We start from the raw sequence: 15,341 nt of genomic DNA, 5'->3' as shown, positions 1-15,341 counted from the left end.
ATTGTAAGTTAACATTTCAAATTAATAGAACGTGCAATATCTGGGCAGGTAAGTCTAGATAGTTTAGCCTAAAAAAGCATTAATATGGCTGGAAAATAAAAATAAATTACGAAGACTATAAACTTCATAACTTATTTACTACAATATTTAACCGCTCAGTTCCATCATTCATAATAAAAATTAAATTATAAACATTCGTTTTCAAACAAAGTTGACATTAAATACAATAAACTAAACAAGAGAAGGAACAAAAAAAACGGTTTTAACTGGAAAAAAACAGCATCACTCGTAGTTATACTTTTAAAATGAGGAAGTTCAGTGCTATGGGAAATAAGATATGAAAAATGTTTTCTCACACGCTGTAAAAATTTAAGCATTTAATTGTAAAACGAAGTTTCTCAAAAATGTATGAAAAAATTAACTACTTTAAAATGTCACCAATAACCAATTCCCGGTTTCCAGGTAGCCGTGTTTTTTGACATTTAGTGTGTTTTGAAGGGTTTTCAAGTTCCTACTTTTAAATGTCGAGTAAACTTACGTCAAGTGACATAATTTCAAAATTACAAAAATTAATAAATATCATTGTGACGATAATACAATACACATTTTTTTTTATTAGTTTATAGTCTATTAATAATTAAAAAATAAATTTAAAAACCACCGAACTTTCTCATTATCCATGCAAACATTGGTTTTTAAAAAAGTAATAATGTGACCTTTTCAAATAACTAGGGAAACCAACATTTCTATACATACATACATTATCTTATACATACCAAATATCTATAATTTATTACACAATAGTTGGACGATCAGTCTTACTCCACAAGTTCCAGTCATATTGCAGTGAAAAACCATATTCTATATCAACCTTGTCCGAGGTCAAACCCAGGACCTACAGAATGAAAGGAAAATGCACCAACGAATACACCGCAAGACGGACATAAGCTTCTAATTTCAAGATAAACATACGAACCAGTTTATTAATCAAAGATCTGCGCCCATTTCGTTTGTCGTCGTGCATTACCACTCACCCATATCCTCATTACTGAATCACAATATGCTCTCAATATGCCTCACAGATCTGTGATGAATGTGGACTGGTTTAATGTTGTTAGCATCGAAGAAACAAATCGCAGACAAAAGGACCGGGATTTTTAATTTTATTAGTCATTTCAAACAAGCACCATTAAGCGTACACAACACTCAGCTAACTCATAATGGCGTCAACTCCTCAATAAGTCAGGGTAAGTACCACAAATGCGCAAAACTGTGATCGCAGCGCTGCAATGGCAAAAAATACAAACAGAACATACTTTCTTGATATACCTCGTATATTATTGTAATGTATTTCAAAGCTGTAAAGAATAAATTACAAGTTAATCAGGAGACCATAAAATAGATGGGATGTATCGAAAACTCTTTATTTTCACTTGTTTATAGTTATAAAATTTCAATGACATTTATGAGATATTTACTTTTTGATTTTATCAACTACTAAAATTAAATATAGGTATATTTTATATATAATACACAAGTATCACTGCGGGAAATTTCAATTGGAGGAAGATAGAACTTTTCGGGAGAGGTAAAAAATCTCAATTTTAAAACACTTTTGTGACACACATCTTAAACCGCTGTAGCATATTTCTTTTAGATTTTTTTATTTTTTTATTCTCTGAGATAAATAACTCCTCTATGCCAATTTGAATTTCCATAAATTATATTATGTATATATTACATTTACCTATATATTTTTAAAATAAGAGTTGATGAAATCGACTAAATAAATGTGAAATAATATCTACTGACATAGAGGGAGAGATTAGTACATGCAATGTGAATTTTTCTCTTAGACAACACAGATCAATGGATGACACTAATAAATACTAAAATCTTCTTTTTTTTATTTTTCCTTAAAAGGATCTCAAAATTTTGACAGCAATATAAACAAGTACCTGGTGGATGATAACTCTCTGATTTACTATAATACAAGAAAGTAATTAAACTACAGGTATACATTATCATATTTTCTGTTTTTACATTTTTATATTTCAGATGAATTAATTTTATAAAAAGTCTTGAAAATTTTTATTGATTGAATCGGCATTCACTTTGTAACACTTCGGGATGAATTTCTTATTATAAAAAAAAACTTTTATTATTAGCGTTACACATTTATTCCATTGAAATAATACAACTACAGTATCAGGAGACCACTACTCCCATTGACAGGTAATACAAATCTAATATTATAAATACAGAATGCTATTCAGTGTAATCATAGTCTATACAAATGAATAACGAACAAATCAGTGGTGGAAACTAAATTTGGATTGGTAGATGGGAATTCAACTTATCAAAGTTGTTAGCAGGATGTTTGCGTCCTATATACTAACACCTTAGATGAGTATTGACAATAATGTATAGTATTATCGACAATGTTTTATTTGTAAAAATAGTTACATTTATGGGGAAAAAAAAAATTGATTTATATTCATTATAAATTACCATCACCGTTTAGATATTCGTCCAAAAATAAATATGTAGGTATCAATAAAACGCGCCCAGCCTGTTCCCAGTAAATGAAGAAACCAGCAGATTACTTCAGCTTATTTCTTCATAGAATATATATACCGTATTTAATTTCGTAAAAACAGTCAATGTTATTTCCTCCTTGCAGATTACAGATATTATTTGCAGATAGTTCATTTGAAAAATAGTATTTCGAACATGATTTCCAGAAAGCCTATTTTTCTTTAATATTATACAGTTGACATATTAGGACATAGGACATGTGGCGCCCGATGTGGGCCTATTTGGCCATTATTCATTTCCAAGAGTCAGCACACAGCTTCACGTTGACATTTCAATCATAAAAAATATCTACTGAATGTCATTGTGGTATTTTTAATAAACTTCTGTACAAGTGTATTAAAATAGTGTGGAATATATATGTGGCTACATATATCGCAAAGTTAATAATAATTTATGTTTGTTGTTGATTTGATAGATTACTTAAATGTACAAATTTATGAACATGAACATGTTCATAAATTTGTTAAAAACTGTCAATCACCTATTTAAAAAAAACACCACTCGCCACTGGCATGGGCCCTACATGCTAAAACCTTAGATAAGTGGAATACCCGCCCACCAATCCAACTTTAGTTTCTACCACTGACGTGTTTGTTTTTTGTGTAGACTATGATTACACTGTGAATGGTAATCTGTATTTATAATATTAGTTTTGTATCACCCGTTGATGGGAGGAGTGCTCTCCCGAAACAATAGCTTTGTTCTTTTAATAGAATAAATGTGTAACACTAATAACAATTTTTTTTTAATACAATTCCTGAAAAATTATTTTTTATTATTCTTAAATCTATCTTTTCCACAGAAAAACTCATTTGACAAATATAAAAATTGTAATCAAAATCATACTAGGGCCAAAGACCTATGATGAGGAAGTTAAGTGGTTTTTTTTTTTTTCAATTTTTATATATCGCATTATCAGCGCAATGATTTTTTAAAGTTTCGTCTTTCTGAAATAACTCCGCGTGCGACGTCAGAGATTCTTTTCCGCTTATTCTGTCAGTTCTGCCGATCGGTCTGTTTACAATATGCAAACCGGATATCTTTCACAGCTTATTTATCATTGGTTGATTCATATGAACAGTGACGTCGTTTAAAGTAGTTTGTTTTTATTAAAAAAAAATTTATTCTTTTTTTCATACATTTTCAAGAAACTTTCCCATACAATGTAATGCTCTAATTTTTACCGCACGCAAAAAAATATTTTTGTTTCCAATTTCTCATAGGGCTGAAGTTCATTAAATAAACATGTTAAAAGCGCGCAATACATGGCATTTCAATTCGTGGGTAAATGCCTTTCTGGTCTTCATTCTCTTTCAAACTTTCGTCGTGATTAGACATGACACTAAGAAGATTAATGCTGCTGTGTGTGATGAGAAAATAAATTACACTTTGACTGTGAAGTGCATGAATAGTTTCATTCATGAATATAATCCATAGTACATTAGTAGATAGTACATTTATGAACATTTTAAAGTAGGAGTGTTAATATTTGATAGTTGCCAGCTAGTGTCGTATCTATGGTATTGAGTTAAACAGAAATAACAAATAAATAATATGAACAAAGGAAATGTGTATATCTCTTTCTTACATGAATGATTGCAAGTGTATCCATCAATCATCGCTATCTCTTTTTTTCAATTGTTGGAGAAAACACATTATTAATTTAATTATAACCCACGTAGAAGAGCATATACCATACAAATGAAAAAAAAAAACCGTTTAATTTTAACATAAAATGGTACAGTTCCCGGCATTATATATCGTACATCGGCACTTAGAAAGAGTATGTTTGGCCATTTTATCAAACTTGACATTGCAGAGTGTCGTCTCTGTTGCACGATTCAAATTTGAATCAGAGCAGCGCTGTTAAAGTTTTCATTCTTATAATTGAACGTAGTTATGAAGAAAGCACCAAGTCCACAATTGAAAAAAAATGAGATATTGGTGTTATCGGGTGTCGTAAGGACAATTTTATGTTTTGCTTAAAGCAGCTAAACCGCTTTTATACAAAAAAAACTGTAATAATCACCTTCTGAAAATAGTGTCGATCACAAAAACGGCATTACTCAATTTGCAGAAAACACCCACAACACCAAAAAGTCTAACGGCACTTTAAAAATCATTAAAACTAGTCAAATACATAATTAAATTATTGTTTGTTATATAAATAAAACTAATGTATTCATTGCTCATCATTTGTTGAAGTCAAAAACATTCGAACTGTTGTGTAATTTGATTATTAACTCTTTTCATAAAAGCGCTATTATCTCAGTTTCACTTTTCTATGGCTGGCTGCTTTCTGCATAACTACGTTTAATTGTAAGCATTATAAATAATAAATAACATTATAAATAACAGTAAGCATTTTAATAACTGATGACTTATGAGATGTCAAACATTAGAGAAGAAGTGATAGTTTATTTTTGTAGTATTATTGTCTGTGTTATATTTGCGCAGATTATTATATGATATTTGCGCAGTGTACGGTGAAGATGCTATGAATTATTTACTAATTTGTTATTAAATAATAAAGGAGAATACATTATTGAGTAATTCGTTGTATCCTCTTGTTTTCATTTGGAAAAAAACGCTGCTTATGTTAACACCCAATACATCACTGACATAAAATAAATAAACAAGTGCAGATTGAATTATGCTTGGTAGAAGGGTATGCGTGTTTTTTTTGTGTAATTCTTGAGTAATTCAACAAAAACTTATAGGCAAAGCTCAATTAAGTGAATTTGACCGATTATTTTTTAACAAAACATCGCCTATTTCACGAAGTTCAATGATTTTCAATGGTACTTTGTTGCTATATATACAGTACCCGTCAATATATATCGTACGTCGGTATTTAGAAAGAGACCTTCGGCTGTATTTGGCTTGTGTCACGCGTAATGTCCTGTAATGGTTAAGCATTCTTAAGAATGGATAATTTTAAATTAACTATCAATAAAATAAACTATCAGACTTAAATAAAAACTATCAAAACTAAAAACGAAATGAACTATCAGAAGTTTCATAATTAAATAACTGTAAGCATTTTTATAACTGATGACTTACGAAATGGCAAGCGTTAGAGAAGAAGTGATTGTTTATTTTTATTCGATTTACAAATTAATACAGTATTTTTTACAAATTGTTAGGAACAAAATAAACCTAATTAGATGGTAATAATGGAGAGTTACGGAAAACACCTCACAATTTAAAGAAGTGGGATATTCAATCAATTTTGGAAATCCCAAATAGGCAATTATTAAAAATAATCCGTTAAAGCAATTTAAAAAAATTATGTACAACCTTTACAATTTTGGTTTAATTTTTAAAACGGACACGACTTATGTTTACACCTAATATAAGAAATAGACCAGTTATTTCTATGCTGGCTACATCTAAAACCAATCGCCGGGTTTCTGGCAAAAGTTGGTAACTACATTTTACTAGTTGTGAGATATTTCACTTTTAAACTTAAAAGCTTATCCCAAATCAACAATTCAAATAAAACTGAAAATTGAATAATTTTTATTTTTTAATCTGTGTATTTATAAAACACGAAATATTTTTATTGACCTTTTAAACAAAGATTATTTGATGTCATTTATGAAGACATCTTATTTTTCCAAAATTTATATTTATCAACTTGTGCCAAAGAACCGACGAAATATTGCATCGGCCTCAACAATTTGAAAAAAGGAGATAGCAAAACATGTACATGCAATCATTAATGTAAGAGATATACACATTTTCTTAGCTCCTATTTATTCTGTGTAACCCATTATCATAGAAACGACACTAGCTGGCAAATGTCCACATCTTGAAAAATGTAACTAATTACATACCTACTCATTCCATAAATTAGTTTGTATTTACAAATAAAACAGTACATTTGTTGTTTTTCACCATTAGTGTTATTAAATTATTTGTTAATCACACAAGATGGCATATTTCTGCGTAGTGATCATGATGAAGGTCCGTTAAAGAATAAAAGCAAAGAAGGCCTATGAATTGAAATGCCATTTCCTTCGCACTTGTAACGCGTCTTTGTCACTGAACTACCGGACTTTATTTGATCAGAGGTCCTACTATAAGCAAATTACTATTCTATTTCAAACTAATCAACATTTTAAGGAAATTCCTCGGCAACTAATAATAGCGAGCAAATAAAACAACAAATAATGTATGACTGCTCTCAAAGTTTGTTCAGAATTTATTTTTGGCTAATTACATTTAATTTATGAAAAAAGGGCGCCTTTTTAGTATGTAAGTAAAATCAATTTTTATTTTGTCTAGTGGTAATACAAGTACAAATGATGTGTTTTTTTATTTATTGTATAAGAAGTGTTGTAAATGCTTTATTTCCAGCATATTTTTCGTAGATTGCACAAAATATTTCAAACAATTTTCTAATAAAATCAATAGTTTATATAAATTAACTATCTCAGTTAGTCTTGGATAATTGAGTTAAATTAGCAATTTTACAAAACATCAAAGTTATAAAAAAAAGGTTCGACATAAAAGATTTTTCAGACACCAGTTGGGTCCAATGATTAGTCTTATAGGATTAAATGGATTCAATATGCAAAATTATCATCTTTGAAACCCAGGATAATTGTTTAAAGTACCAACTATTAAAATTTAATTAAAATAAGAATTTTAATAAATGAGAACACAATTATTTGTTTGTATTTTGAACTAGTAACAATATTTCCAAACGACAACTTAATAATACTCATTAGAGTTGAGCCAGGTACATTTCGAGACCTTTAGAAAACTGATAATTTATGTTATAGATTTTAAGAATTAATAAACATTGCTACATAAAGACTAGCTTGAAATAATTCATGTAATGCACATGTTACTCCGTAAACATTCTGTTTGTATAAAAAAAAACATGTTCTGAATTCTAGGGCATCTGATTATATTTTCTAAACAGATGCATCTGATTATATTTTCTAAACAGATGCATCTCATTATGATTATTTCCAGAAACATTTTTTTTAATAATGAAAAAACTAATTGCTATACCAAGGTAAAGATATTTATTTATTTGAAAATTTTTAATGAAAGGATTGTATTATTCTATGAATGTGTTTTCTTTGAAAAAAACATTATAAACTAGGCCAAAGCGTATTTTTTAAATGTCACAAAACAATATCAGTGCAAAAAACATAAAATGTAATGTCTTCATAGACCCTGAAGAAAAAATAATATTGATTATTTTATTCCATATAAAAGATAAGTATATTTTTAACAAGAAATTTCATTTTCCCATTTATTGTTAAATAGTATTCGACTTATATTTTGATTATATTACTCCACTTAAAACTATTAAAAAAATCGATATTTGTGTAACATTTTTAATCACAACATCATAAATAGTATATTAATATGGGCAGAGTGTTTTTGCACAATACATATTAATCACAAATCACTTTTTACAAAAGGAGTTTCCCCGTTACAATTTCCAGAATCATTTTCCGCCTCAGGTAAGGCATGTCATTTTGGGAAAAGGAAATCGACGCATCTCGAGACAAAAACTCGGCAAAAGTGCACGAGAACATTCCACAGTCACTTCCGTTCATCTGCTGCGGTATGTCCTGGAATGTTTAACAGCACTTGTTTAATTATTCATTGTTATAAAACACTTCATCCCAATATAATTTTAACTATTGGTTAGTGAAAGTCGGTAACCAAGATACTCAATATGTAGATACAGCAAATAAGGTTTTGGAATAATCAACATGATCTAAAGTCAACCTGTTATTTACATAACATAACCTAAAACACATTTTCATACAGCACCAGTCATTTATAAGTGACGCCTACTATAGATTTGGTGTTGATCATTGACATATTGATACGCATAGACATGCCCTGAGCCCTCAAAAATTATGACACTTAACTCATGCACAAATGCCCAGTCATGCCCAACGCGTATTTAGTCATTCTTTGACCGCCAACCAGTCACGACGTTTAGAATCGAAACCAAATTGCCTACTTGTGTCACGAAAGCGTGTAAAAAACCTTTCGGATAAACATTGTAAAAAGGATTGTGTAACTTTTCATTGGTAAATATTTGTACATGAGTGCCTAACAAAGCTTAAAACAATTCATATTCAAATATGAATATTATTTTTTGCAGACGGCAATTACCAAGCTCTTCTTAGTTACAGAGCACTGATAGGAATATGTTTTTAAAATATAATAATTAATATTATTTTTGCATTCCCCGAAATCCAAGAAATAAATGGGACGAAATTATAAGGAATTTAAGGAAATAACCTGATTGGGATCCACCAAAAACGAATGTTGATTGTTAGCGTTAAAATACAAACTTTTTTATGTAGCAAAGATGAGTATCCTCCAATTTTTGTTAGCATATGCATGATCGTTGAATGCAGCCCTGGTTAGTTAAACAAACTTAGTAACTATGGGTACGTTTTCATGTAAATACTTTTTTAAATACTTTACTCTATAGGGCAGTGAGTTTGTACGTATTATATGTCAAAGGTGTTGATAATTGGAATTTTTTTAAAGGATGATTGAATGTTATCATTTCTTTCATTGCAGTACTGTATGTATACATAACATCATTAACAAAATTTTCGAAAATGTAACACATTATAATATACATTTATTTCAGGAAATTTTTTTTTACTGAACCAAATAACACAATATTAATTGTGAGCTTATCTATTAACTGATAACAGATATATTACCTTAAGACATTCTTTTCCCCATTCTGATGTATCCATTTTCTCTTTTCTTTTGTCCATGCTCTCATCTTCTAAATATTTTAGCAGAGCATCGCAACAGTCCATATTCTTTCCTCCCATACTATCGAAGTACTTTATAGATTGTTTACGGAAGTCGATTATACTCATGCACCAATGGATACCGAGGTGAACCGGTATAAGCATCAAATCATGCGCAAACAAATCAACCTGGGGGATGAGAAAATTCTAAATAAGGTGGACAGAATCATCAATTTAAACATCATAGTTACCCGCTAATTCCAAATTGTTTTTGGAGGAACACAAGTTTTAAAGTAAGTTTGTTATACACATACAATGAAAGCCCTCTCTCCACATACCTGAAAACCGTTTTAAAGGCCGGGAGTCTTCCTATAGGCATGCTAAAAATCTTTTATTTTTGTCAATAAACGAGGCACTTTTTAAAATTTCAATTTCATAAACCGCAATTTTAATTGTATTTAACTATACTACTTTCACTGGAAGTTTTTTTTAAATTTATTTTATTAAGTTCTATGATAACCATAGTCTAATATATATTTACAACATAATATTTACGTCTACACTTATTCTAACACTATTCATCACTATTGTACACTTACTATCTTAATTTATAATATTCAAACTGTTCAATATGTACACTTATGTATATTCACTATTTACAATACTTTTAATACTACTATATTTTACTATTATTTTGTTGATTTTAATGATACCACTATTTTGTATATTTGATTATGTGTGATTCTTAATTTGTATAATTTATATTTTAAAAATTATTTCTGATTATCTTTTTTGCATTGTATTCTTTGGAATTTGATTATTTATTACATTTACCTTTTTTTCTAGATTGTGATACTATGTCATTATAATTTGATCTAATTAACTTTACTATGTATTTTTATTGTTATTTATTGTGGTTTGACACGGGCATAGCCTAAAAAGCCTTAATAAGTTCACAAATATTTAATTTTGTAATTTTGAATGAATAAATACATAGAACCTAGTATTTGAGTTTGACAAATTATATGAATGACTTATATCGGATATTGTCATTCTTCCTCACAACCATATTGCAATTACACGAATGGTAGTAAAAACTGTGTTTACTCTGATTAAATTGAGTTACAAAAAATGTTTATAATTTTAAAATGATAAATCAAATTAAATCTAACCCATTCGTGTTCATCTTAAAAGTTCTCACTATGTAAAACCCAGAATATAATGTTTATGCAGAAGAGGATACTTAAAAAATAGGGTATGTGAAGTCACTTGTATGAATAATATTTTTTTTAATAAATTAATTTAATCAATAATACATTCAGTTATTCTAAAACATTACTCAGATCAGACAGCTTACATATACATGTAATTATTAGCAGCATAAAAGGAAAAGAACAGTAGTACTCTGCTTATCCTAGTCAAGAAACGACTGAGAGTGTAGAATTTAATTCCATAATTAATTTAATAAATCATTGTTTTTTTTGTGTTTTATAAATTTGTAAAGAAAATCTTCTATGTACATACAGAATATATAAAGGATTCAATAAATGTAAGTATTTCAAAAACCAGCTATCTCCCTATGACGGCCATAGGGAGATAGCGGGTTTTGGAAGTAGACAACTCAAATCTGGAAACTAACTAAATATTATTGTTTTCACAAACCTTGAGTACAATGTACTAGCATTAAATTTGAAAAAAGTAATTTCGTATTACCCTATTTTAGTTTTATAAAAACCTAAGTAAAATCGTCCAAAAAACTCTGCGACCTCGAGTATACCGATGATGCGGTTATAATTGATGATTAGTCAGGGGTCTTCGGGTCACTAAGGGAGGATAAGCTAAATAGGTACTCCGCATGCATGGGTTTAAAAATCAATATTGCAAAAACCCATGTACTGTGTAATGCTTCATGCCTTGCTCAAAATCTTCAGACTTTGTCAAAGCAAATCATCAAAAAGGTCGAGAGTTTCAAATACCTGGGAGTATATGTTACGGAAAATGGCAGCTTTCAAAAAGAACTGGGAGTGCGGTTAGGAGTAGCAGGCGCCAAATTTAACAGTATGAATGCTGTCTAGAGATCGGGTATTTACTCAGTGAAAACCAAATGCCGCCGATATAACACCTGCATAACACTATTCTCCTCTACGGATGCGAATCATGGCACCTCATTAGGGCCCAAAACCGAAAAATTCAGAGTTTTGAGAATAGGTGTCTCAAAAGAATCTTCGGTGTGCGGTGGTTTGACTTTGTGAGGAATGAAGTAATAAAAGAATGGACGCAGCAAACCCTGTGATAACTGTCGTCAAATGGAGGCAATACGGGTTGCTAGGCCATATACTGCAGATGCCTTATGAGAGCCTTAACCACGCTTGCCTACTTTACAAGGCATCAGGTACTCGACGTTCTGAACTTCCACTGCTAATGTTCGCCGGCAGTTTATGTCAGAACTTCGGGACAAAAAACTGACTTGGGAGGACGCAAAGGAGTTGGCAGCCGATAGAGATGCATGGAGTCTCTTTGTGGATACCATATGCTCCAACTAGGGAGCAGACATGGAATGATGATGATGATGAAGTAAAATTATACAATCTTAAAAAATACTAAGCTTCTTTGAGTGCTGAAATAAATCAATGGTTATTCTTACTTTTCGTGTCCACCTTTTGAGGCCTGAGTGACCAGATTGCATAAGTTTTGGGTAAAAAAAAGTATTCATTCCATAAACTTTGGGCAAATCTTTGTTTTCCTGCGCTCTCTCCATTATGAGATTCATATAAAAGTTTATGACTTCATCATTTAGCCAATTTAGACCAGCTAATGTTTGAATGTCTCTCCTGCAAACACAATACAAATGGGTTATTCTATTTTAAATTCAATTACCGTTTTCTTAACAGGCAGGTTATTTTAAACAAAACAACTGTCATTTTGCTGTCTGAAATCAATATCAGTTTCTCACCTTTTTATATTGCTTTACATAATGCCCTTTTGATAAAGCACATGATTAATCACAAAGGTCATTAAAATTAAAATGCATTAATATTTAGAAATTAAATAGATTGGAGAATCACAAAGTTTGCTTAAGGCATTTTTTAAATTATATATTTTGGTTTGCCTCGTATTTTTTAATTGCTTAATTCAAAAGTTATGGTACAATTATAAAAAACAAAATGTTTGACACTGAAATAAAATTATTCATGTGTCATTTTTTTTTGTTTTATCTTTTGGTGATTTTACACTCTGCAGAGGATTTTGAACATTTTAGTAGAAATAGAAATATGTAATTTAAAGTTAAAGAAAAGATATAGCAATACCTCCATAGATCATAGACATTATGTTTATCACAAATTAAACAATATATAACATTAAGTACCTATGTATGCTCATGTTAAATTTCTCAATCAGTACTTGATTCGATGGGTTGGGTCTCAGGGCATTGTTGATAAGTTTTTGTTGCTCTTCTGTCAACTCTGGTAATGGAACTTCTTCTATTTCTTCCGGTTCATCAGTCAAGTCATACACCCGGAGAGATTTCACATCATTTTGTTTTTTCTTTAACCAAAACTCGCGGTTAGATTTAGATTGCGTAGTAGAAACAACGAGGCAGTCTGATTCTTCCCTTTTTTTTTCTAGATGCATGTTTTTATATTTTTTATCGAGGTTTTCCAACCAAGTGCTGTTGATAAGAGGTCGCTCTTGAAATGATTGACGAAGGGAATTGACCGGTAATATGCGCACTGATGAAGATGTAGAAGCATCATCAGCCGAGACCACCTGTTCAGGATCCGAATCCGAAAGCACCACAGCCCCACCGGGCTCTTCGGGTGAATCTATATCTATTACTCCATTATGAATCTTTTGGCCTACTTCTGTATCATTATGTTCAAAATTGTTACTTAAACTTATTGAAGAAGTTAAATTTAGAATGCGACGCTGGGTGTCAGACAACTCTTGATTGGAAACATGGAGAGATTTTTTTCTAGAAAAGTTCGAACTCGAAAGTCTTATCAACTCTTCGTACCGCTTTTTATCATCTAGTCTGAAGCATTTCTCAATGAGACTTCTTGTAGTATCGGGTAAACGCACTCCCCCGGTTCTCTTTTGCAAGGGTCTAATACGGTTGACATATGATTTCTGTGATTTCCAAAACGGGGTATAAGAATTTAATCGCATGGCTTTGCTTAACGTGAGAGGAGTTTTGAAACGACCGAAGCTCTGTCTTGATCCTTTAGGAGAACCCGATCTTGCGTACGATCTCCCGGGCTCAGAAAGTCGAGGTTTACATCGGGTACAAGGACCCTCTTCAGTCAGGTCAGCAGTATCTTCAAAGTCATCATCGCAGCGATGAGGACTGTGTCCGTTAAATTCGTTAGACTGATTCTTGGTGGCAGGATTTACCCTTTTCAGTACGATAAGGTCGTAATCTTCAGAATCCGAGAGGTCAATAGTTTCTGGTTGGGGCTCTTTGCTCAGGATTGGAGAATTCTTGGATTTAAAGAACCGTCTATCTCTCACAACTTCGGGAACATACTAAAATTAATTAAAAAATATAAATTAACTAAAAATATAAACACACAGGTGCAAGATTTTAAAATTAACTGATATATCAAGAAACATCAAGAAATTATCACTGACAGATATCGCCACCAAAATGACCTGTCATTAGCCGATTAAAATTTAGAAGTGCCTAGACTTCCATATTCCCTTATCCCTTGAACACAGTTGGGATATCTATCAATGATGAATTCTTCATGTCTGTTGAGATGTCTAATTCTGTTTTCGGCTTCTGATTTCAAAATGAAGCGAAATAAAAATATTACAAACCAGATTTTCATCTTCATTTTGCGCAGAATGGAAACGGGTAGCACTGGTAGCAGATACATTGAGGAACCTATTCTGATATGCTGTTTCTATTTCTGCTCTTTTTTCTAGCTCTGCCTTGGATATATTGGATGCAGCTTTTCCTATTTTAGATTTAGAAAGAGGAATATCGAAGGATGACACAAGTGTTTCAGATCTTCCACTAACACGTCGAGATGATGTGGGCTTTTTATATGACAGGCCACATAAACTAGCTGCCCCCAATGATTTACCGAAATCATAAACGTCATAGTTAGACCCTTTATTGTTAGCAGGAGTAGAAGTACTAGCTGCTAGATCGACTTCTTTAACAATTGGAATGTAACGCGTGCGAGGAGCTTCCCCGACTCTTCTAGGAGCCGTCCATTCATCCTCTGAAAATAAATTAGATATTATATTCTTAAAAAATTATAAGGAATCCAGAGTAACAAATGTCATCTAAAAAATAACACAACAAATTGGGGAATTGTTTTATAAACATTTCCACATTATAATTAGTCGTAGACTTACCATCTGACGGCATGACTACCTTTGGAAAAATATTTGTAACTGTTTTATACTTTTTCATCACAGGAGGATCGTCATCTTGCTCTCTAAAACATAAGTCAAACGTATTAAAAAGAAATATAAGAGTACAGAATATTCGAACAAATATTTTATATGTACAAACTGCCAAAAATTGCTGGCATTCTTTAATGGTATCTTGAATGTCGGCATTGTCAGACAGGAGGAACACAAAATATTGCCGCCATAACAGACGAACCGCAGTGAAGTTAACAGCAGTTAATATACCTGTTCCTTTTAAATGTGGAAGGAATTTCATCATCACGAAGCCCTATAACACCTCGCAAATATCCTAAAATAGCCTTCATATTCTGCTACATGAACTGGCTCCTACAAATTATTTGAGAAAACGTCAACAAGGCAAAGTAAAAGCCTTAAAGCGTACATTGATAGTCCATAGACAACTTAGCGCAAGTGCACGAAGTGCATAAATTTGGCTTACATCTTTATTCGTTTAATCTATGGAGTTGATATGGCGTGACCACTCATCACTCTTATCTCTTTTTATACCTATGTTTAAGAACGTAGACCGATTGTTACATTCTGCACTTGTTACTTTTGGCACCACCT

General features: G+C 31.3%; 1 protein-coding gene across 2 annotated transcripts; it reads right to left on the bottom strand.

Moving 5' to 3' along the window:
- Nucleotides 1-7,941: 7,941 nt before the first annotated feature.
- LOC148282275 (uncharacterized) lies at nucleotides 7,942-15,125 on the bottom strand. 2 transcript variants are annotated; one of them, XM_088225353.1, is made up of 7 exons: nucleotides 14,878-15,125; nucleotides 14,718-14,800; nucleotides 14,172-14,581; nucleotides 12,721-13,877; nucleotides 11,998-12,184; nucleotides 9,318-9,542; nucleotides 7,942-8,195 (listed from the first exon to the last, which is right to left on the bottom strand). In XM_088225353.1, exons 1-7 carry the CDS (start codon nucleotides 14,922-14,924, stop codon nucleotides 8,034-8,036), a joined length of 2,271 nt encoding a protein of 756 aa, XP_088081479.1. In that variant the 5' UTR covers nucleotides 14,925-15,125; the 3' UTR covers nucleotides 7,942-8,033. The 2 variants fall into 2 exon arrangements, with proteins under 2 accessions (XP_088081479.1, XP_088081478.1); XM_088225352.1 differs by having other exon boundaries at nucleotides 15,000-15,125.
- Nucleotides 15,126-15,341: the final 216 nt, after the last annotated feature.

This window comes from Micrasema longulum, unplaced genomic scaffold (assembly GCF_059751315.1).
Source record: "Micrasema longulum isolate JH-2025_06_02 unplaced genomic scaffold, ASM5975131v1 h1tg000345l, whole genome shotgun sequence".
NCBI classification, from domain to species: Eukaryota; Metazoa; Arthropoda; class Insecta; order Trichoptera; family Brachycentridae; genus Micrasema; species Micrasema longulum.
This window is presented reverse-complemented; position numbering and strand designations above follow the sequence as displayed.